The following is a 22,888-nucleotide window of genomic DNA, read 5'->3' as shown; positions in this document are numbered from 1 at the left end:
GTTCTTGAAAACCAAGACAGCCCAAGACCACCGCCGCCGCCTCTATTGGCCCTGCCGCCACCACTGCCACTACAACCAATCGCCACGACAATTGCCACTAACACCGCTGTCACCACCTCCATAGGTACCGCCAAACTCAACCCACGTTACAACCAAACAAGTTTAGGATTTTTGGTTTTCACAAAAATAGAAACTAGTATTCATTTAAAAAAAATCGAAAACTGAAAACTGAAAGTGAGGCCAAAAGCTACCTTGATTAACAAGAAATAGGCTAATAGAATCTTTGATTGGCTTGATGATCAAGACAAGATGACTAAGAGAAAATTGTTACAGATCTTAACTGCATTGAGATAGTTCCAACTTCCAAGCAAGAGGTTTTAAAGTTAGTATATTATAGTGCAACTACCCCCCAGAATTGCCATACTATTGAGGCATTAATTACAGCAAAATCATAAACCACCAGTTTTTCTTAATAGTTTCTTTCCACTGTCCTACTTCTGATTGGCTGATCCTCAGTTGCTTTTTGTACCATTCAGATACAAGGCTTTTCTTACTTCTCTCTTCAACTAATACATGCATGAGCATGTGTAAAACATGCAACTGTGTGCACAATACAATCTGACTTACTAAAATGGAAAAATATCAACTTTAAGGCAATAGGATCATTTGGAGCTTATGCATCAACTTAAACTATCAAGTCAAATGAAACAGAAACAATAAAAAAATTACTAACCATTTTCGCGCTACTATCAGCATATGTGCATGTTTTCCTTCTGTGATTCCCCTCAAGTGGATCATGCCTATAAAAGTAAGTGCAAGCTAAAAACATTTCCAGATGCTACAAAAACAAGGGAAGATATTACTTGAGATGGAAAGGAACCAACTGCTTGTTTGGGATCTGAAACTATCAAGTAGATGCTTACTAGTAACAAATGGCAGTTAAATAATAAAGTTTGTGCAGTGTACTATTTGCCTTGTATATGTGATTGTCAAAATCATTTGTTCGATTCAGAGAACAAAAGAAACTGATAGGAGGTAACTGCATATCTTCAGACATTACAGAAATCCATATGTGTTATCTGCACAGAATTAATAAGCTCTTGGTGTCTGGGAATTCAATATTGGAGATTCCTGAAAGGGTTTGTTGCTGGAGACATTGATGCTCAGGTGAAAAAAAAAAAACGAGTTCGACACTGATTCATCTTTTCCACTACGGATTAGGGAGATTGCATAAGGAAGCACCGGCAAGCAGTGTCTGCTGAACCGACCTGTACCGGTCGGTTCAGCCCGTACCGAACCGGTACCGATTGGCACCGGTCCGGTACAGGGGTGGAAATCGGTTAGGGAGATTGCATAAGGAAGCACAGGCAAGCAGTGTCTGCTGAACCGACCTGTACCGGTCGGTTCAGCCCGTACCCGTACCGGACCGGTACCGACTGGCACCGGTCCGGTACAGGGATGGAAATCAGTTCCGACCCAAATTGGGTCGGAACCGGTCGGTATATGCTTCGTACCGGTGCGAACCGAGCCGGTTCGCACCGGTACATGCTCGAACTGGTGCGAACCGCTCGGTTCCCACCGGTACAAGGCAATGCTGCGCGTGGCCGTAGCCATGCGCTAAGTGCCAGCGCTGTGGCACTTTGAAAGTGCCACAGCGCTGGCCAGAGGCACTTTCAAAGTGCCACAGTGCCAAAATGTGGCACTTTTGAAAGTGCCACGCGCTGTGGCACTTTCAAGAGTGTCACAGTGCCTAAACGGGTGGGTAGATCCGGATGATTTCCACCCTACTCTTTACTGTGGCACCTTCAAAAGTGCCACAGCGAAGAGTCAATGGCGGCATTTGAAAGTGCCATACGCTGTGGCACTTTCAAAGTGCCACAGCGCTGACCATTTACTTCACCCGTAGCGTGGTTATCTTAGCATTTGTTCAGCTATAAAAGCCGAGCAATTCATCAGCCAAAGCCAGAAATAAGGTGAAGGAAAGGCAGAGAGAAAGGAGGAAAAGAAGAGAAAGGCAAAGACAAAGGCGTGAAAAAATTTTAGAAGGATCAGAGAGCGTCGTTTTTCTTCAAGAAAAATCCAGCAAAAACTAAATAAGGTAAAATTTCTTTCCCCTACATTGTTTTTTTAATACTTCATTTAAATTGTTTTAAAAAATTAAGTCAAAAATTGCCAAAAAAAAGGAATAATTCAATGATTCCATTTCGTCTTGAATTTTTTATATGTTGTCGATATATGGACGATGTTAATGGTAACATTAACTTTTGTTTTCACAGAATTTATATAATTTATAATTTAATTAAAAATTTTAATAATTAAATTTTAAATAAAATATTAGAAATTTAAAAAAAATTAATGTGGTCATAGGAATGGAGCCATCAAGGAGAGGGCAACCCCAAGAGCGTAATATTGGCTGGGAGCATGGGAAGATGCTCAGTGAACGGCACCAGTTTCAGTACAATTATTGCCACAAGTGTTTCAAAGGAGGAGGGGTAACCAGATTAAAGCAGCACTTAGCCAGTAATTCTCGTGAAATATCTGCATGCTTGGAGTGCCCACCAAACATCCGTCAGCTGATGAGGAAAAACCTCGCTGAGATCAAAGCAACCAAGGAGAGGGTTGCGAAGCAGAAAGTGGAGGTGGAACGTCAAGCTGCAGAAACATCTTCCTATCACTTCATGGAGTCACAGGAGGTTTAGAGTCCAGATGAGGAGGAGGCACAGATCCAGGATGCCATGCGGGCGAGTCTGGATGATCGGTGGCAGCAGAGGGAGGTGGTGAGGCATCGGGCTCGATTTGGGCCCTCGTTTTTCGAGTCGGGGGCCGATTCTGGTGGAAGCAGACAAGATCCAGAGTTTCAAAGGACAACCTCAGTCAGGAAGGGCGAGGGCAGAGGACGTGACCGGATTGCATCTATCCTGAGTGGTTTTGGTAGCCGAAAGAAGTCTTCCGAAGGGATTCCACCAACTGCGTCAATCCATGATGTAGATCCGTATGCCTTCCCCAGAAGAGATTCGAAGCAGCAAAGGGTAGACACAATGTGGAAGGAGAAAAAGAAGGATATGTGGCGAGCTATTGGATCCTGGTTCCACTTCAGCCACATTCCAGCGAATGCTGCAGACAATACATACTACAAGTCTGCCATTTCCACCATACAGTATGCCGGTCCCGGTGTCGATCCTCCAGGCCCGAAGGACATTTACGGTGAGCTTCTTGACAACAATAAGGAGCTACAGAATTGGATTGGCTCATATAAGAGCAAGTGGCCCACATATGGGCTCACTCTGATGTGTGATGGTTGGACCGGTCCGACAAAGTGGGCCATCATCAACTTTCTGACATACTGTGATACGAAGACCTTCCATAAGTCAGTTGATGCTTCAGATAAGGTGCACAACGCCTCATACATCCTCAGACTTATGGAGGAGGTGATTGATCAGATTGGAGAGGAGAATGTCGTGCAGGTCGTCACTGATAACGGGCCACAATATAAGTTGGCCGGAGAGGTCTTGATGGAGCGGCGACCACAAATTTTTTGGACCCCATGTGCTGCACATTGCATCGACCTCATCCTGATGGACATTGGAAAGATCCGTAGGGTGCAACATACGGTGGAGATAGCCCAACGCATCACCAGGTATATTTATAGTCATACTTGGGTTCTTTCATTAATGAGAAAGTATACAGAGGAAGAGATTCTTAGACCAGGAGTCACACGGTTATCGAGAAGAAAGGAGCCCTACATCAGATGTTTGTCAGTCCCGAGTAGCAGAAAAGTAGATATGCCCAAGCCGGCACTGAAGAAAGCAGGATGGAAGGCTTGGTAAGCAGGCAGTCGTTCTGGCAGCGGGCTAATACGATAGTCAAGGCTATCAAACCATTATATGAAGTGTTGCGGGCCGTGGATAGCGAGAGGTACCCCCAGATAGGCTTTTTGTATCACATGATGGAGAAGGCAAAGGCTCAGATCATGGAGGCAAATGTAGCCCATGCCCACGAGTACATCGACATCATTGAGCGGCGGTGGGAAGCCCAAATGGGTAGAAAATTGCATCTAGCAGGTAAGCGATAATATTGATAATTATACTGATTAATATATTTGTATAATTATACTAAGATGGTGTCATCTATGTGCAGCATACTACCTGAATCCCCGGTTTCAGTACGAGAGTGGAATTGGTATGGATGATGAATTTCTTGATGCTCTGCGTAATGTTATTTATAAGATGGAGCCTGATCCAGAAGTCGCCGCATCATGTATAGAAGAGGTAACTATGATTTAGTAGCATATGTAAATATATCGGATCTTATATTATTAACATACTACAACAAGCTTCTTTTCACAGACCAAATTATTTAGAGAGGGCAGCCACAGCTTTGGACAGCGACCAGCTGTCGTGAGCAAGACAACTATGAATCCAGATACAATACAAATCTGCAAGACATTTTTGCAGCTGAATTATCTTCAACTATGAGGCCATCATATATGTAAAATATAATTATCTTCAATATTTTTGCAGCTGAATGGTGGATTCATTTTGGCGGATCCGCAAAAAATCTTAAGCGGATAGCTATCCGGATCCTCTTCCAAACGGTCTCCTCGAGTGGCTGTGAGCACAACTGGTCCACCTTCGTCCTCATCTACAGCAAACAGAGGAACTGTTTGACACAAAAGTGCCTCAACGACCTAGTTTATATGCACTACAATCTGCGGTTGAGGCTAAAATGCATTCAGGAGAAAGTGGAGCTCAAGTATGCAGATCCCATCATAGGACTTTTACAGATGATGATGATAATCCTATGCTTGACTGACTTGCGGCCCGGCAGCAGGAGCCCGAGCTTGATGAGCCAGGATTGCCTCAACGACCAGCCAGCATCATAGCCACCGAGGCTATGATCGATCCACAGCAATGGGCTGAGTGCAATATTCCACGCATTCCTACCGCTGATAGGACGTGACTAGAGGGGAGCCAGTCACCGCAAGACTAGTACAATGCTCCCGTTCAGAGAGATGATCCTCTCATGCGAGGATGAGAATGCTCTAGTACCCAGTCGACTCGATCAGGAGGCCGTCAATCCCAGCAAACGAGAAAAAAAAGGAAATGGCCCCAATGGAGAGTGTCGAGGAGGAGACTTGGACCAGCAGCGATGAAGGTGCTGGTGGTGATGGATCTACTAGCCATGGAGGGAGTGGAGGACAGAATGGTACTACTTATAAGACAGCCGAAGAGAGATTTTCGATACACCGGTGAGTCTCAGTTTACGCATGCTACATAAGATACGGACCACGGTAGGCCGTCTGATATAGGCCGGTCGGATACCATTGCATATCGAAGAAGGGCTCCTCGAGGTCGTTCAGGAGGCCAGGATGCAGCTGCAGATGACCTCCCATGTGGAGTCGGATCCATTGATGTATCAAGTTCCGAGTCTTCCTATTATCCGCGGCCTCAGCCAGCCTATGGATATGGTGCATCGGAGTCATCTTCCGGTGGCTACCACCCTGCGCAGCTTGGAGGGTCTTACGGGTTGGATTTTGGTGCCGGCATATTCGGATGGCCCCTTCACAACCATATTATCAAGACACCTCTCAGAGCCAGAGCTTCAGCGAGAGATCCGAGAGTTCTTATGACCCGACGCGCATTTCTCAGGGATTGAGCATACAAGACTACAACGCCGCTTGATTAGAGGGATGGGTTGATCTGCCTCCATATTATGCTTATGATCCAGATATTGATGAGAAACATCGCCACTCGACCCGATTTTAGATATCCGAGAGTGCTTTAAATGTATGTAATTGATTGTATCTTAATTTGAAGATATTTTATATTCTTCATCTCATTATTTGAATCATTTGGAAGTAATAAGTTGCATCATCTAGTTTTAACCTTAAACCTAAACATAGAAACATCAAAAAAAAATCCAAAAGTGAGAGAACTCCAAAAAAAAATGACGATGGTCGAAACCAGGCCGAACCAGCACCATCGGTACGGTATTGGTTCGGCTCGGCTCGGCACCAGTACCATACCATTACCGGAGCCGACCGGTATGTCGGTACGCTCGGTACCGCGAGCCGGCAAGAAATGAGGAATCTGCAGACAATCTCAGTTCATTTTGCCAGGCGAAAAAATGTGGAGCATAGGAGGAGCTGCTGGCTTGTAGTTTTCTATCTGTAAATATGCATCACCAAAGTAAGAAATCTTTAGTCATATTTTCTTCCAGTGGTGCTTGTGAGAAACATAAGCAAGGCCAAGGATCCCAAAAAAAACTTTTGGCCAGCCTTTTCTTGGTGAGGTCCAGGGTCATCCCTAATAGTTGTTCTAAAACCACGAATCCCTAATTAGTTTTGAAAGCTTGAGATTTCTTTGCCATTCAAATTTCGATTTGGTTTGAAGTTTGTATACTGTTCCAAAAGTTTTAAACCTCACGACTATTTCAAAAGAAGACAGAGCTTCAAAAATACAAAACTTAATTCAAGACAATACTCATAAGGGAAATCATAGCTTTGGAAAAGATAGTTTAGTTTAGAAATCCAAAACAGCATATAAAGTCGTATGAAACAGAAATACCAAACAAAAATTTCCAATCCAAAGTCGTGGAGAAAGGATTACTTACCAAATGATGCAAAAGAAACCCTTATATAGACACCATCCTCCTCCACCTCTACCTACTTCTAAAGGCTCATGCATCACTTTCTTTTCCACTCATAACTTGCCCTATCTTGGACCCTATTTATAGGTGGGAGAGGCAGTTCAGATATGCGGGGCCCACTAGGTATATCACTAGCTTAAATCAGTTCCCCATGGGATGCATTTGGACGTCGAATAGCTAACTAAGGGATAGATAGACTTAACCATTTGTAACCACCCCTTAACCAGAGGTTATCTGTAGTTTGATGGACATTCACAGGGTCAGCAGGATAAGTTGTGGAAAAGTAAATAAAAGGAGAATAGAGAGTTTTGGCGGGTAACTTTATTTCACCCTCCCGCATGAAATAAAGTTAACCAGGTTAAGTGGTTTTTGCTGGCTTTGACCCAATAATTTTAACCCTCAAGTGTTTGGCTGGTTAAAATGATAACCTGCCCTTAAAAACCAAGAGAGAATGAGCAACCAAACACAGCCAAGGTCGGTTGCTAGGGGTCAAGTTGGATAGACAAGCATCTATCTTAGTAACTCGGTGGACAGGCAATTATAGATAAACAGGCAGATTAACTATAATAGGACATATTTTTATGTACTATCATTTTAATACATTACATGTAAATAAGGAAGTATCCCTTATTTGAATTCAATAAAAATACTTAAAAATTCAAAGTTCTTCAAAATAAAAAATTGATTTCCAATTTTAGTTCAAAATCTCAATTTTTTTGGGTCTAAATCAAAATTTCAACTTCCGAATAATGAGGTATTTCTCAAATATTAAGGTTTCACAAAATCTATTGTACCTAAACATCACTAAAACCCAAAAGTCTAGTTAGAAAAGTCTTACACACTACTCTCCAAAGCATGTCCCTTAATAAAATATTTGACAGCACTTAACACTTCCACAGACTGGTTCATTGTCAAAAGCTACATGGACATATAGATATGTGTGTGTATTTCTACTAATAGTTAGGTAATTACAAGTGCCAGCCCTCTGCATCTACTTGTTGCAGAGAAAGTATAAAACCTGCAGGCAGTGGCAACAACAGGAAAATAAGACAAAGAAAGTTATCAATTCTTCTTTTGGTCGTCATGAAGAACAAATTGGGACACTAAGCAAGTATGCAATTGGAAGATCTACAGAAAGAGAACGAGCAAGAATTCATGAAAATAAGGGACTCATTTACCAATTTCCTTTTCTACTTGAGTGGCAAGCAGACAAGCACTAGGTTGATAATTACTTTCAGCCTTTCCTGGAGTTTCGAAGTCTACTCAAATTTTAAATTTTAGGTATCCTTTCAGCTAGGATCGACGGAACCGGTACTAGGCACCATACCGGTTGCCCGGCGGCATGAGTCAGTACAGGCCCGCGTCGTGCCATGCCGGGCCTGTACCGACACAGTAGAAGAGACGGAAGAGAGGGAGAATGAGAGAGAAAATGAGAGAGAGAAGGGGGAGGCCAGCGGAGGGCCGAAAGCCGCCATGCAGAGGAGGCAGAGGTCGGAGAACCGTCAGGAAGCTGCGGAAGAAGGGCTCCACTCCAGTCCCCTGTTTCGAAAAAAATTTAAGTGAAGTCGGCAATGGGTTTGCCAACTTTCACTTAAAAACCTCAAAAATAAAAGGGCCCCCTCCGGCCCCTGTTTTGAACAAAATAGGGATCGGAGCGAGCCCCTCTTCCGCGGCTCTTTCCTCCACGCGACGGCTCCCCGGCCTCCGCCGGCTGGCTTCGACCTTCCTCTCCCCCGGCCAACCCCTTTTCCCTGTTTTTTATTTTATTAAATCAATGCATATTTATATTATGGAAATCTCAAGGTTCAAATGTGAATTAACTATTGGATATCCAAAAACTGTTTTAGACAAGAGATAGGAGATGAAGCAACCACTCCTGAATAATGCAATTAAAATGCAGAAAAAACAAATAATATGAATACTAAATTATCTAAAAATTTCTGAAAATATGCTTAAGAGTTAAGATGTTTCCAAAAACATTTGTAGTCAGCTAATTAGCGAATAAGCATGCCTACTAAGTACTAACAAAACTAATAACTTTTACAAATAGCTCATAGACTACCACATATTTTTCGAAACTGTTTGCAAAGATCCATAGCATTTCTGTTCATATTTTCTGTTATGCACATGTTTCCTCTGTTATCATTGTCTCCCATAATTTTTTTTGTTACTTTTCCCAATCCAGAAAGTTATATAGACCTGTCTGCTCTCCATGAACCAACCCTGAATAGCAAGCATTGACTGATAAAACCAGCAATGCACATGGGATATAGCAACAGAATTAAATACGATTACTCTTTCTATTCCTAAAAATAGAAGCTGAAGGCCCACTAAGTTTGCAGGCTTCAATCCAATAGTTTTCAGTGGATCCTGAAAAATCCCTTTTTGTTCAAACTTACTTCCATAGTTTGTGCAATGCTACTGCAGCAAGAAAAATTAGTAATGAATGATAAGAAATTAAAGGGGCTTGCAGTAGCTAAAATATCTTCAAATACAAAACCTTTTTTCTCCTGAATGGCAAATCACATGATTTGGCATGAGTAATTTAATGACATGCACTAACAAAAGCTTCCTAGTCCTTAACAATTAATATAGACACTGAATGTAACCACAACCAATAACATTATAGATATCTTCCAGCACTATACAATCCATTTGACATAAAAACAATAAATTATTTGTTGGCACAGAATTGTAGGGTGGAAATATTCACAAATTTTAGAAGGTTATATCGCTACAGATAATGAGTCAGGTCCAAAACTTAAATGAATGGTGTACTAAATTATTTTTACATGGAATTAAATCAGAGTTCTGAATGTACCTCTCTACTGTTGGTACAGAACTAGTTTTCTTCCCGACACCAGTATCATTTTGAGGGGCGATCAGCATATCCGAACTGTCATCTCCATTTGATGGCATAGCTGTCCTATCTAAACTTTTCTGACGATTTTTCTTACAAAAAGAGCTCTGATTCTGCTCTGCTTGGACATGATCATCTTGTGCAGTGGTAGTAATTGGCATTTCAGGACTGGTCAGTTTTATTTTCTTTCTCCTGCATCAAATAAGAGAAAACAAGTGACATCAATATTTAGGAACAACAAATAATAATTACCATGTACTAAACCTGAAATATGTCAGGAAAAATAACTGGCAGATACAATGGCAGTGGTTTATTTTTTCGGGTTTTCTTTTTGAAGAACTAGTATGGGAGAAATATTGGCTGAAATCCAGATGAGGGAAGAACTCAAACCCAAGTCTTTGGTATCAACCCCCAAAGCTTTTACCAACCGCACTAGTTGGCATCCTCCAATGGTATAAATCTTTAAAGCATATGATACAACAGTAACTCTCAAGTTAATCAAGATACTTAGTTATGGATGGATTTTCCCGTTACTTTTTTTTTGCATGATGTTCATGTTCAGTATTGTTTACAAAATACTTAGTAAGGTACTAGATTGCTAATATATTTTAGCTGCCCTCCTTGGGATGATGTGACCACCATCTTCTGCATGCCATGCACCCCTCAGCTACTATAAGTCCGCCAAGTGCTTTTTGGAACATTGAGCTTACTCCTGTTACTGTTAGACCTTCCAAAGATATTTGTGATGGTTAAGGTACACTTTTGGAAGAAAAAAGAAATTAGCACTTGGAATGATCGGGCCTGATCATTGAGACAGCTCCAAAAATACAGTAGTTTAGCATATCGTTCTATAATTGGTATATTATTACGTACGTATAATCAGCCATGTCCAAGTTATGTTACAAAATTTTATTTATCATTATAATTTATATGAAAATTTTAGTTATGCTCTATTTGATCATTTGGTTTGGTTAGATATCTTAATTTTAATGTTATTTTCACTGTTTTAAAAATTGGCCACCATGGCTGATGTAACAGTTTCGGCCCAAAAACATTATACCAAGTACCATAGTAGCCTATATGGCACTTGGGCACTGATATATCAACAGAAAACCTACTATAGTAGTCGCTCCACTACGGGTTCAAAGCGGACGATTGATTGCATAGTAGCCTGAATCAACTTTGAATTGGATTCGTCCAATGATCGATTGGTCCAACATGTCGTTTAAAGCATGGGCTGGTCTAGTTTCTTGTGCCCTACCGAACAAAGCATAGGAGAGAAAGAGAAATGACGAAGAAGGCCGGCCTATTTAGTGAATATGATTGCAGGCATCTTTCTTCTACAGTTGATGTTATGATTTTGGATATCCCTATTTATAGTTGAAGTTATATGATTATGTAAATTTTTATCTTATAAATGATACTGTTATTTTTGGAGGATGATGAAATTTGTCATTAAATTGTCGACCTTTACGTTATATGGATGTTGACGTGAAATATGATGTTAAGTAGATGATGTTTTATAGATTTATTCTGTTTTTTTTCATTATGTTTTGCATGAAATTGATCTAAAATATTGATGTTTGATACTTAATAAGAAAAATGTTGACATATTTTAGCAGCTTGCTTTGGGTATATAGCACCTGCTATAGCGCTTGATGTTTTTTCATTATTTTTTTTCATGAAGTTAATGTAAGATATTATTTTTTTGATACTTAAAAAAATATTAATATGTTTTAACATGCTGCCTTGGGCATATATTGCCCACTATCCACTATCCTAAGAGTTGGAACCAGGCTGGCCTTTCCTCATGCCCGAACCCCACCTTGGAGAAAAAAAAAATTCAGGCTCTAGTTTGGAACTAAGCTCAAAATTTTTTTCCAAGAGTGTGCCTGAGCTCGACACAAGCCCAACCCAAAGCCAAATGGTCCCAACCTGAGCTTGGCACCAACTTCTCTCTCAATTAGCAACCTTAGACTCCTTGGTGCCATCACCGCTAGCGAACTCAGTGAACGAAGACATTTGAGGTCAAGCTGCTCGGCAAGGATGGGGGTGGCAGTGAGAAGGGGAGAGAGAGGGAAAGAGGGAGTGTGCCTTCACCTCGGCACTCAGGTTCCATCATCCAGCAAAGGACACTCCTCTGCTACTCTTACGAGTTGCATTGTAGCTTGAAATAGTATCAAGGGCAAAGACGAGGTCACCATGCTCTCCATCAAAAATAGGGTGAGTTCACCATCATACGCTTGTGAAGCATCGAAACCCTAGGCTGTCGGAGAGGAAGAGAGAGATCCAAGTGGATCAGTAGACTCGATGGGGACCACTTTAACCACTAAGGTTAAGAATGGACATGGTCCAAAAGTGAAATATGCTAATCGAGAAGCCAAATTGCATGCTAAACTTTCTGAGGCCATAACTTAGCCGCATGACACTCGATTGAGATGATTTTCGAACTAGGTAATTTTTCAAGCTCTATGACGTGGAGCCACCTCAAAGGGTGCAGCACACCAAGTGATCAAAGCTAAATTCTATTATTTAGACTCCAAAATGAGCCGGTCAAATCAAAGCCTTTCTTTTTTTGAAAGAGTTTGATCGGATATATCTTCCAATTCAGAAAGAATTAGGCGGAGCGACTAAAAGCAAAGTCGGTGTAGAAATCGAAATCTACCTTCTCCAACATCCTCTAGGATGTTAGTTCATATTTATTTTCACTGGTCATGTTGATTTTGAGAAAGCTAAGTTCAATTTGAACTAGAAGAAGATTCGACCTAAATGGTGCAAGTGTGGACCTCACTAGTATAAGTAGAGTCTATTTGTCTCAGTTCATGAGGGATAAATGAAAGAAAAGGGGTATCCTACTTTCGCCAAAATTTCTTCTTCTAAATCTTCTTGAGATATTCGAGTTGAACGGATTGAGAAAATTACTTCTCCCTGATGGGATCAGAGAGAGAAAGGGCTGACCAGGCTAGGCCATTAGGACTAGGGCACAAGATATGGGGTGGGAAGGAGAGAGAGGTACAAAGAGGGAGAGAGAGGAGATCCGATGGGAAGGATTTGACTATATGGGGCAAGAGAGAGCGAGGGGTGTGGGGAGTCCGACGAGAGAGAGAGAGAGAGAGAGAGAGAGAGAGAGAGAGAGAGGGGGGAACACAGAGAGAAGGGGGGCTGCTAGGAGGGTTCCGATAGTATGGGAAGAGGGGCCTAGAGCAAGGGAATAGAAATTGTGAGGTTTAGGTTTGGGTTGAGCATGTTTAGACCTAAAGGTCTAGATCAGGTTAGCCATTTAAGGATCCATTTAAGGTTAGCCATTTAGGTCTGGCTCGGCCTCAATAATGCATGCCTGGATCAGGCTAGTTTCATGATTAGACTTCGAGCCAGACCAAGAATTAACAGAGCCTGACCTAAAAATTTAATCGGGCCCTATTTTTAAGACTAAGCCAAGCTAGACATCCTCGAGCCAGGCCCCAAGTTTGATCGAAGTTAGCTCAACCTAACGAGCCTTGGACCCATTGCGACCCATTTCCATCCCTAGCTATCCGCTATGAAAACCTCCAGCCGCTATGTGCCCGCTATCCACTTCTTAATACAATGATTATTTCTGCATCCATGTTTGATCAACTACATAATCACACATCAAGATTTGAATAAGTTTGAGTCTCAAGGCATGGCAGATGGTGAGACCTCTAATTCAAGTGGAAGTGTACAAATGGAGGAACACAAACTTATGTTAGCATGAGGGGTATAAGCTATATAGGCTTCCTACTTATAAGTTGACCTTGTATAACAACAGCCATCCATTTAATAAGCTAATTGCGCAAGTGCAATGCATACTACTATCACAAACTAGATATGATTGAAATCCGCTAACATTTTCTACTACTGTCATCAATCTGGAAAAACAAAGTAAAAGTCCAAATATTGAACTTGCTACCAAAGAGATGATTTACACATTAAACATCACATGATAGGATCTGAGCATAGACCTTTCCTCCCCAAGGACGTATAAGGAAGATGAGCAATATTTAGTGTTTTGCATGCTTCATACTGATTAACCAATAATAAATTGACATCTTAGAATTGTGAGAAGGACCAAGTCAGTTCCACAATCACTATGTCATTTCTACATCTTGTAATTAACTTTTATATTGCAATTCCTTTCATATCAATGGGTATTAGGATTGTCAGTATACCATGCACGCAGCTACCTGTACATACACATAAAAGTTATATAATGCCGATGAAAGTGCATGCTTCAGTATAAATATTGCTATCTTTTCTTAAAGTGTAATTATACATAGATACATGGACATGCAGACAAAGAGCTTACATTGGCTTGAGACATATGTTAATATGCAAAATGTACTGCTATATATCTAAATTGGAAAAGGGCTATCTTTATTTCCCTGACCCAACTGCAAAAGAGAGTAGTTATTCTTCTTTTCCTTCTCCCATCGTCACTTTCCTAGTGGTAAAGATATTGATCATGGGGTCAGATCTGAGTTCAGCATGAAGAAATGCAATTTTGAGTCTATTATCCATTTAGATCTAGAATCTTGACCTTGAACCAATTCATTTACTTGGTGGGATCCGGTTCAGCAGGAGATGTCTTTGAGCATTTGGAACTTAGTCAGCATTTTGAGCTATCATTTTTGGATTTGCTCAGATCATGTCCAGTTTTGCCTAACCAACAAACCACACTGTTTGAGATCCAGTCCAACTTTGGGGCCTAAACATGATCCATGAGATCTACAATTTGTGTTTCATTTAAATATAAATATATACTACCCACTTGAACCCTTCCAAAATATCTCGTTGTTGAATTTGCATTAAATGTCAATTCCGGGATGATAGAACAACAAGTTATAATCTTGTTGAGCTAAAAAGTTGCAACATATATAGCAATCCCATTTTATTCTATCTACCATGATGGAAGTTATTTAGAGTTTATTGTATCTCAGCATCTACTTAAATCATCATGTTAAGAATCAGTACATAAATGATTTCTCTTGTAGATTTTAACCATCTAAATGCAAATGTTCTCACAAAGAGTAAATCATGAATCTATAACTAGACATACCATTTATGATACACAAACAATGAGGGTTTAAAATGGTTGATAAATAGTCATACTATTCCATCTAGAGTAATAGTTTAATTTCTAAAACATGCTTTTAATCCCTTAGAAATAATAGTTTAATTTCTTATGCTTCAAGATTACATTCTGTATATGTTCAAGTCCTGGTCGTCGTCATTGAGTCAAGAATGGGAATTCATTCGACAATAAGTTTGTGGATTCAGTAATGATTCAAATAAATTTGGAAAAATGTCAGAAACAACAGCTTTAGAATGTTAGTAGATAAGAGACTGCTGTATCAACTCTAGGTCATTATTCAACAAATTTCATAACAGACAAATAATGAGTTATTAGTAATTAATAAGTCGAGAGAAACACGCACCCATGCACAAGCGCGCATGTGCGCGTGCGCAGAGAGAGAGAGAGAGAGAGAGAGAGAGAGAGAGTGAACAATCATTGCCAAGATAAAATATCAAGAAAGTATGAATAAAAGATCAAAAGTAATTAGAGAATATTCCATAATAAATTGGACTTTAAGAGTAGGGTTCTAATTAAAGCTCTAATGCAAGAATGGACAACATAAAGATGCTTTTGAAGAATATAATACTTTCGTATTCTCCGACAATTTGCATGGAGGTTCGTTCTATTAGATTTTGAAGTATGTCAGTGAATCCTAGCACCCATTAAAGCACTGACAAATTGTAGTTCTGCTCTTGCAACCATTCATAACAGAAAATCATTTCCCAGCAAAATCAGAATTACAGAATGTTTATGGATGAAAGCACAAATCCAAGTTAACCCTGGTATCATTTCTTTAAGAGAAAAGGTTGGTTGTCCTTCCAAAATATATAAGCTAATATATATACCAAGAAAACGTTATAATATCCCCATTACAATCAGATTCAAATCTGACGAATTAACAGAATGAATTGAATGGACATAAAAGAAAACTACAATACAAACTAATAATCAACCTTTTAACCAAGACAATATGCAACGCCGATACAAAACTTTCTGAGAAAAAAAACAATGAGCAATGTAAAAGATATCAAGACAAAGGCATATAAAGTACTTTGAGCTCTGAGGTTTATCTGATTGCTTTCTTTTTTTATTTGAATGTGCACCCTCACTTGATGGAGTTTGCTTAAGGATTGCATTCTCTTCAAGAGCAAACCAGTCCTCCTCATTTTTGTTTTTGTATCCACCTGAACTGTCTTGAAAATCTTTAATTGTCAGAAGCTTATCATTTGACAGTTTTGGTTGCTTGTCCATACTCTCAGAATCTTTAGTGCGATATGCATCATGTATCTCAACAACCTGCGTCTGTTTACCACCCTTCCTTTGCACCCTGGTATAACGAGTAATGTCACAGTATAGCATTGCCAACTCATTAAACTGAGCTTATGTGTGCATAAGTCAGTATATATTGAAATCAACTTGAGAAAAAAAATCATAAAATAATAGTAATTAACCTACAATAAAAGACCTAAATTATGAATATTGCCTATCGTCTATATATTCATTCTATGTGCAAGAAAAGATAACGCTTTTCATGTTAAACCAAGGTCTACTCTGCCAGTACCGGGCACCATACCGGTTGCCCGACGACATGAGTCGGTATAGGATGGGCCCATACCGAGAGAGGAAGCCTGCCGGAGCCGAAGAAGGAGAAGAGAAAGAGAGAGTGAGTGGGGGAGGAAGGGAGAAGGAGCAACGGCGGAGGCCGCGGAAAAAAATTTGAAAATTTTTAACGAAATCGGCAAATCGATTGCCGATTTCACTTAAAAATTCCGAAATTAAAAAACAAGGGACGTGGCCGCAGCCTCAGCCTCCACCGCTCTCCCGCAACCTTCGCCGGCCCCCCGCGGCCCTCCGTCAGCGTCCGCCGCTGCTCCTTCTCCCTCCCTCCCCCACTCGCTCTCTCTTTCTCTTCTTCTCCGGCACCGGCAGGGAACCGTTTTGAAAGCCGGAACCGTACTGGTAAGCCACCGGTACGGCTCAGAACGGGCAGAACCATCCGTTACGGGATGGTTCCGCATTCCTTGTGTTAAACATAAGATTTAAAGAAAGATCAATTATTGGCATCAATCTAGGGCATGCTACCTACTTAACCAAACAAGCATGTCAACTCACAATGGGTGCATTGTACTCCCTCTGCATGTGTATTAAATCAACAAAACTCTGTTAGTCTAACATCCCAGACCACATCCTTAAACTCTAGGTGAACCTACTCCCGATATCTCAACAGAAGAATGACACTGCAATAATACCACAAGACATAGATCAACCAAGGATTGAACTCTTGGTGTCAGCTTCTGCAATTTTTGCAGCCAAATTCATTGCGGATTCAGCAAAGTTTTCAATAGCTTCAGTTCCAATTTTGGTAGTTGTGGTCAAAAATAATTGAAAACAAAATATGCACTAGGGACAATCAAGTAGGTCCAAAAAAGAGAGAGAGAAATAAAAACAAGTCAAGAAGATAAATAAGAGATCACTGTAGATTTCATTCTATTGTTTGTGAGTTGTGTGTGACCTTCAAGTGAATATTAACAGTAGTTTCATGCTCTAACAGCCAAAAAGACGATAATCTTTCAAAAGCTAACAATATTTCACACATTTGAGTGTCATATATCACTTTATTGGCTGATGCCAGTTTAACCGATGTAATAATAATGTTTATGAGATTTTAGCTGTAGAACAGCACATATGTCAAAAATATACTTCCATAAATTTCTTGGAATTTAAAGAAAACAATACGTGACAAAGGAACAGCACAAACAATTCATCTGTACATAAAATTTAAGTTCATGAGTCAATCACAGCAAAACTCTAAGACCCTGATTTCTGATTACCTCTATACAAACCAAAAAAAAAAATCTTTTCAGTCTTGGCATCCTAACTTTAAATCATGAGATCAACCAATGTAAAACTAATACCAAGGAATGACAGCATCAAGCTGAGAGCAACATTGTATAAGCTGTGACCGAGGTGTGAAGTCTGCAAGCCTAGCTAAGAAGGTACCTGAGGAAACACTATCATAAGGAGGGTACATAAAGGTCCAGGAGAGTAGCAAATCACTGAATAAAGGAAGTAGAAGTGTGCGTGACAAGACAGAGATGCTCAAAGATAGCAACAAAGGATACCAAATGGCATCAAATTAACTACCATCAGAGCTACATATGATGAGAAATTTAAATTTGCATTGATGATGATTGGGAAATCTCTTCTAATAGACAATGCCAACTCCCCCAATGTGCCTGTTCATGAGCCATCTCCCATTTTCAGTGACTCCACCCTTTTTTCCCCTTCTTCCCTCTTGTCCATGTATGGAAAAGGGCCCATGCACGAAAAAGTTCAAGATTCCTTAGTGCATTGATGAAGCATTTTGGATATATCAGCATTTCTTTATGCATATATTTGCTTTTTTTCCTCTTGTAACTCATCATTCCACCACCAAGTTTCTTTATGTATATTTTTTATCCTTTGACTCTCCAAGGACTCATCAAGCAATTCTCTTAATGCAATTGCTCATCCACTCTGACATGTGATTTGGTTTTGTACTTGAGTTTCAATTTCCTTACATAATTTACCGCTAAAAGATGCTATATTTTCTTTTTTTTTCGAATTCCATCACCTTATCTTTAGACATTTAGCAGTTCCCTTTCTTTTCTTTTTTTTTCTTTTTTTTTTTCTTGCTGAACTCTCTCTTCTCCATTAGAAAAAGCAATTTGTTCATGGCAAATTTGATTCACTTCAAAAAAAATAATTAGATGCCCGTCTCTCCTTAAAATGTTCATTTACAATTGCTAAATCATAAGCCACCACAAACTTAAGTATAAAATCTCCATTGATTTATCATAAGAGATGATAGTAATCATAAATATCATGATTATTTTATCTTAAAATAGTTAGAAAATTTACCTGAGGATATCCTTATCTTTGAAAATGCAAGTTGACTCAAATGAAGGCAGAACAAATTCATCCATCTGCAGTAGAATAGAATAAAGGATAAAAATAAATAATTATCTGTATACAAACTCTTCTCTCTAATACAATATTTGCAAAAATAAATAAATAAATAATTCTCAAAGAAAATGTTATGGGACCACATAAATAGCAGTAGTCACTTCTCCGGACCTTTTCTTGCCTACATATGGTTCATTAAAGAGTTTGGCAAGAGTTATTCGCATTTATGATGTTTTCCAATTCTTGTCTTGGCAAATCAAGATTGAGAGAAAATAGTTTCTAAAAGAGAGCACTTTTATTTAGTAACGATAATAGTTGCTTTTAAAGAATGGTAAATCTATTATCATCATCATTTTGGCCTTCAAGATTGTTGGTAAAGAGGGTAAGGAAAACGATGCCTATAACTTTTTTCTTCTTTATTTTGAAATATGCATTTCAATCTATAGCTTCCCATCCTTCCCCATCTTAGTTTTGCAACAACTTTCTCAAATTTGAAAGCTTCATTTGATTAAAAGCAAGGTTCACCGTACTGGTACATATCTCTCCACATCGGGCAAGTCGTACCATACCAGTACTGAACCGAGACTTAGTGCAAGAAGCATACTGAGTTTCAGTACGCTGAACCGATGCTTCGTACCATGCATACCGACATTATACCAGCATGGTACTAGTACGGGGTCCAGTATTGAGTCAATAACATATGGCCTTTTAGAAGAAGACTTTGCACCTTAATATATATTGATACTACAACTGTAGTTAAGTCAAGCAAATCACTGCAATATCTGATTATTATTTCATGAGGATAAGACGCTTAGGAAAAGGAAAACGCTTGAAGGCTAATATTTTGCAAGTATGCTCAAGCTCGAAAAGGAATCGGCATCTCTTGAGCTTTTTGCTCAACTTGGTTAGAACATGGTGATCCTTAACACCAAAAAAGCCCTTATTTCACTTTCATGTAAGAGAGGAAAGGGTAAGAACAGCAAATGAAACAATAGAACCTCTACGAGAAAGCTCAAAGCCCAATTTCTTCTAAAGACCCTTGGATCACATTTGCTTTTGAGTGTTAGTCCAAATCATTCAAAAGCATGCATTAACTAAAATTTCTCCTTGTCGCAACTCCAAATGAATCAGGTAAACTTTGCATAAAGTATGGATTTGCATAAAGTAGGACATCCTCATATAGCATAATGTCTACTAAGATGTCTTTATTTCAAACATCACAAATTATGTATGATTGCACGAACTAGCTGTGCAATTCTCAACCATGCTAGTGGTTATAATTTCTTTATAGATTTTACAAGTTTCTTTCACTTTGGTAAAACCAAAATGTTATGATTAGTATACCCAATTTACACTGAACAACTACATTTTTGAAGTTTGAAAAAAAAAATAATCTGAATTTGGTGCCTCAAGTGCAACCATACTAAAGAAATCATCAATAATCTAATGATCTATTAATTTCTCATAAATAATCTTTGAAGCACAGCTCCTGATGGCAACCTGAAAAGTATCAGAACAGTAGGCCTACCTAACCTCTCAGTCCATAATATGTGCAAACCCTTTGATCATGTATATCTACATATGGGTCTCTAAACTTCACCAAACAAACCACATAATTCTATCTGGCCACCCATGGGTATGTTGATCGTGGGGAGAGGGAGACTAATAAAGGCACATTTTGTGATAGATAAGAGATTATAACTACTCTTGGAAACAAAGAGTTAAAGTTCTTAATTTAATCTTCTATGCCTCTTTTAGCTAGTTCATTAATTAAAATTCTTGATATTTATGTACTTCCCACCTTAGCATAATGACGATAGAGGACACAATGAGCAACCAAGACACCAGTATTATGATATGTCCTGAAAACCTTCGACAAATATCTTTTTAGTTGATTCTGAATACCATTGTTAGAGCAAAAGGAGCTCGGTTTTGAGTAGGAGTGTTTCCCACATTTTCAACCTTCTCCTTGAAATCCATCGCCAACTACCAACCCTCATCATCCCCCGCTTTACAAGATTCAAAATGCTAGGCCGTTATATTCAACCTTCACTCGAGGGGCAATGCTCAATAAGAAAATAACAGTTCCTTCACAAATTTCTGTCAGGTCTCTATCAATTTTTCTAATGCAATTGGATACCACCTACCTTTTCACATGTCCAGTAAAATAAATTCTGTATTTTATGTTCATCTAAGTCCACAATTTTGAAAATGAAAAAATCTCCTCCCTCTTCACCAGAACTAATACGCTCCTCTAAACTCTTTGTTCCTCTCATTTGCTCTCAAACCATCTAATAACACTATCCTCTCAAACTAATTGTTGAGTGTCATCCAACAGCCTCTTAATATCTTGAAAGTTCTGAAATATTTTCCTTGCTTCCAGCTATCCATAATATACCCAAAGATATACATAATGTTTACATTTAAATTTATTTTTAAACAATGTTTTTATGAATGTTTCTCATTCTTACTCTATCATCCAATTTTTAATTCTGCATAAGTTTATTGATCACAGCCCATGATGCAAAATAGTTTAAATAAAGAAATTGGAGAAATCCTCAGGCTGGGCCAAAATATCTAGAACATGGCTCGTCGTACCAGTCCGAAGTAAGTGGTACGGGGCATACTATACTATACAGATTCGGTACCAATACCTAGTATGGAAGGTCTACTGACACTCGGTATGCTGAAAATACTCCATACTGTACCATATTGACATAATGCTTGTGGTACTAGTATGGGGTTCGGTACCGAAACGGTAAACTTTGATCTAAAAAACTGAACTCTTAGGCCGCCTCCACTCAACAGCTACATTTTCCACCAATTATTAATTTTCACCTAAGTAGGCAACCAGGTCCCAACTGATCATTCTTAGAGCATCTTTTTCTTCGTCCTACTCATCTATGCCTCTTATAATTAGAAGGCAGACTCCCTTTTTAGGAAATAATATATTAAGAGTAGCCTGAGACAAATGTAGCTTAATATTAAAATCATAAAAATCTGGGGCATCAGCTATTGCAGAGAACGTACACTATGAAAAGAGGGAAAAATTACAGCGTCCAAGAAAGTGACTTTTCTTATTTATCTCGCCGCATGCACATCAAAATCAGCAACTTTTCTCTACAGACCCATGAAAGCAGTTCCCCGGCCCCAATAGCTTCAGATAAATCTAAAATTACAGCATTAGAACATGATCAAGGAAAACTAACTATTTTTATATCCATTGCAATGGAAAAGAAGAGCGAAAAACGCCACATTACTTCTAAACAAGGGATGGCTAGTTTAAAAGAGAGGAGCCGAAATACTCACAGAGAGGACAAGGCCATGGGGGCAAGATCTCTGCAGGGCGAAGCAGTCGGCGAGGTGGTCGGCGAGGTCGCCGACGGTGGCTAGATCGGACCTCAGGAGTACCCAGCAGCGCCTCAGCCCCTCCGACCTGTGGGACTTGGTCAGCAGGTGGCGGTCCTCGAACTCTAGGCGAAGCCTCACCGGCTCTGCCATGGCGAGAGGGAGGAGAGGAAAGGGATGAAACGAGAGGAGATGGGAGAGGAGAGGGGACAGCGGTGGCGAAGTCCCTCTGTAGGCAAGCGCAATAGTCTCGGCTCGGGTTAAAACCGCGGGGGTTTTAGCATTCTACGGGGTTTGGGGCAAGCCTCGGGCGGAACGCCAAATTTCAAGTCCTCTTAGAGCACAGTTTTGTAGAACGAATGCTCCGGAGCATCTTATAAAGCTCATGCGGCGGTAGACAGGGATACACTTACTAATATGAGCAACCGTTTGCCAGCTAGTTGAGAGAATAGTTGGATATCCGGTCTCTACTTATAAAAAGCGAGACACTGATCACTTGATATACTGTAAGACCTTACGGGTCTTTTAGGCTCTATTTGGGAGAGTTTTTGGAGGGCCAAAAAGTATTTTTAGATAAAAAACTATTGTTGCTGGTGGTCCAAACCGAGAACGATTGGCACAGCGGTGTGAACGGGGTTCCGTTTGAGTTGCCTTGGTTGGTGTTGATTGCGCTCCACCTTCCACCGGGAAACCTGCAAGCAAGCCTCGCACCACCACTGGGGCAGTGGGGGCCCTCCGACGATCAAGTCAGAGGAGATTGGAGGAGAAGGAGAGATAATAGTAGCAAGTAAGAGAATGCTCTGGAAGTTCTCGCCCTCTTTCCCCCCTCCTCCCCCCAGCCGCATATATACCAGGCTGGGGGGTCTTTCAGGGGGGTTCGTCATCGTGGGGCACGATGGAACTGCCACTGACACGGCCGTTACAGGGCGTCGTGGGGCAGCGCTGGGTACGGCCATGACAGGGCGTAGTGGAGCTCCGCCTTGTACGGCTGTTAC

The 22,888-nt window shown here is 40.1% G+C and overlaps 1 protein-coding gene across 6 annotated transcripts in view; it reads right to left on the bottom strand.

Moving 5' to 3' along the window:
• The window catches only part of LOC103704952 (coilin-like), a 46,742-nt gene extending 24,404 nt beyond the window's left edge, over positions 1 to 22,338 (bottom strand). For 2 of the 6 annotated variants that reach the window (XM_039130927.3, XM_039130929.2), the window contains exons 1-5: positions 21,855 to 22,337; positions 18,501 to 18,565; positions 15,652 to 15,927; positions 9,470 to 9,700; positions 734 to 800 (exon numbers count right to left, since the gene is read on the bottom strand). In XM_039130927.3, the coding sequence (XP_038986855.2) occupies positions 734 to 800; positions 9,470 to 9,700; positions 15,652 to 15,927; positions 18,501 to 18,565; positions 21,855 to 22,046 (831 nt within the window). In that variant the 5' untranslated portion in view covers positions 22,047 to 22,337. Of the gene's footprint in view, positions 1 to 733; positions 801 to 9,469; positions 9,701 to 15,651; positions 15,928 to 18,500; positions 18,566 to 21,575; positions 21,715 to 21,854 lie in introns of all 6 variants that reach the window. The other 4 variants (XM_088710057.1, XM_008788492.6, XM_008788489.6 and 1 more) reach the window with 4 other exon arrangements.
• Between the last annotated feature and the right edge of the window lie 550 nt (positions 22,339 to 22,888).

This window comes from Phoenix dactylifera, chromosome 13 (assembly GCF_051530095.1).
Source record: "Phoenix dactylifera cultivar Ajwa chromosome 13, Ajwa_hap1_PhDact_Kaust_v1.1, whole genome shotgun sequence".
NCBI classification, from domain to species: Eukaryota; Viridiplantae; Streptophyta; class Magnoliopsida; order Arecales; family Arecaceae; genus Phoenix; species Phoenix dactylifera.
This window is presented reverse-complemented; position numbering and strand designations above follow the sequence as displayed.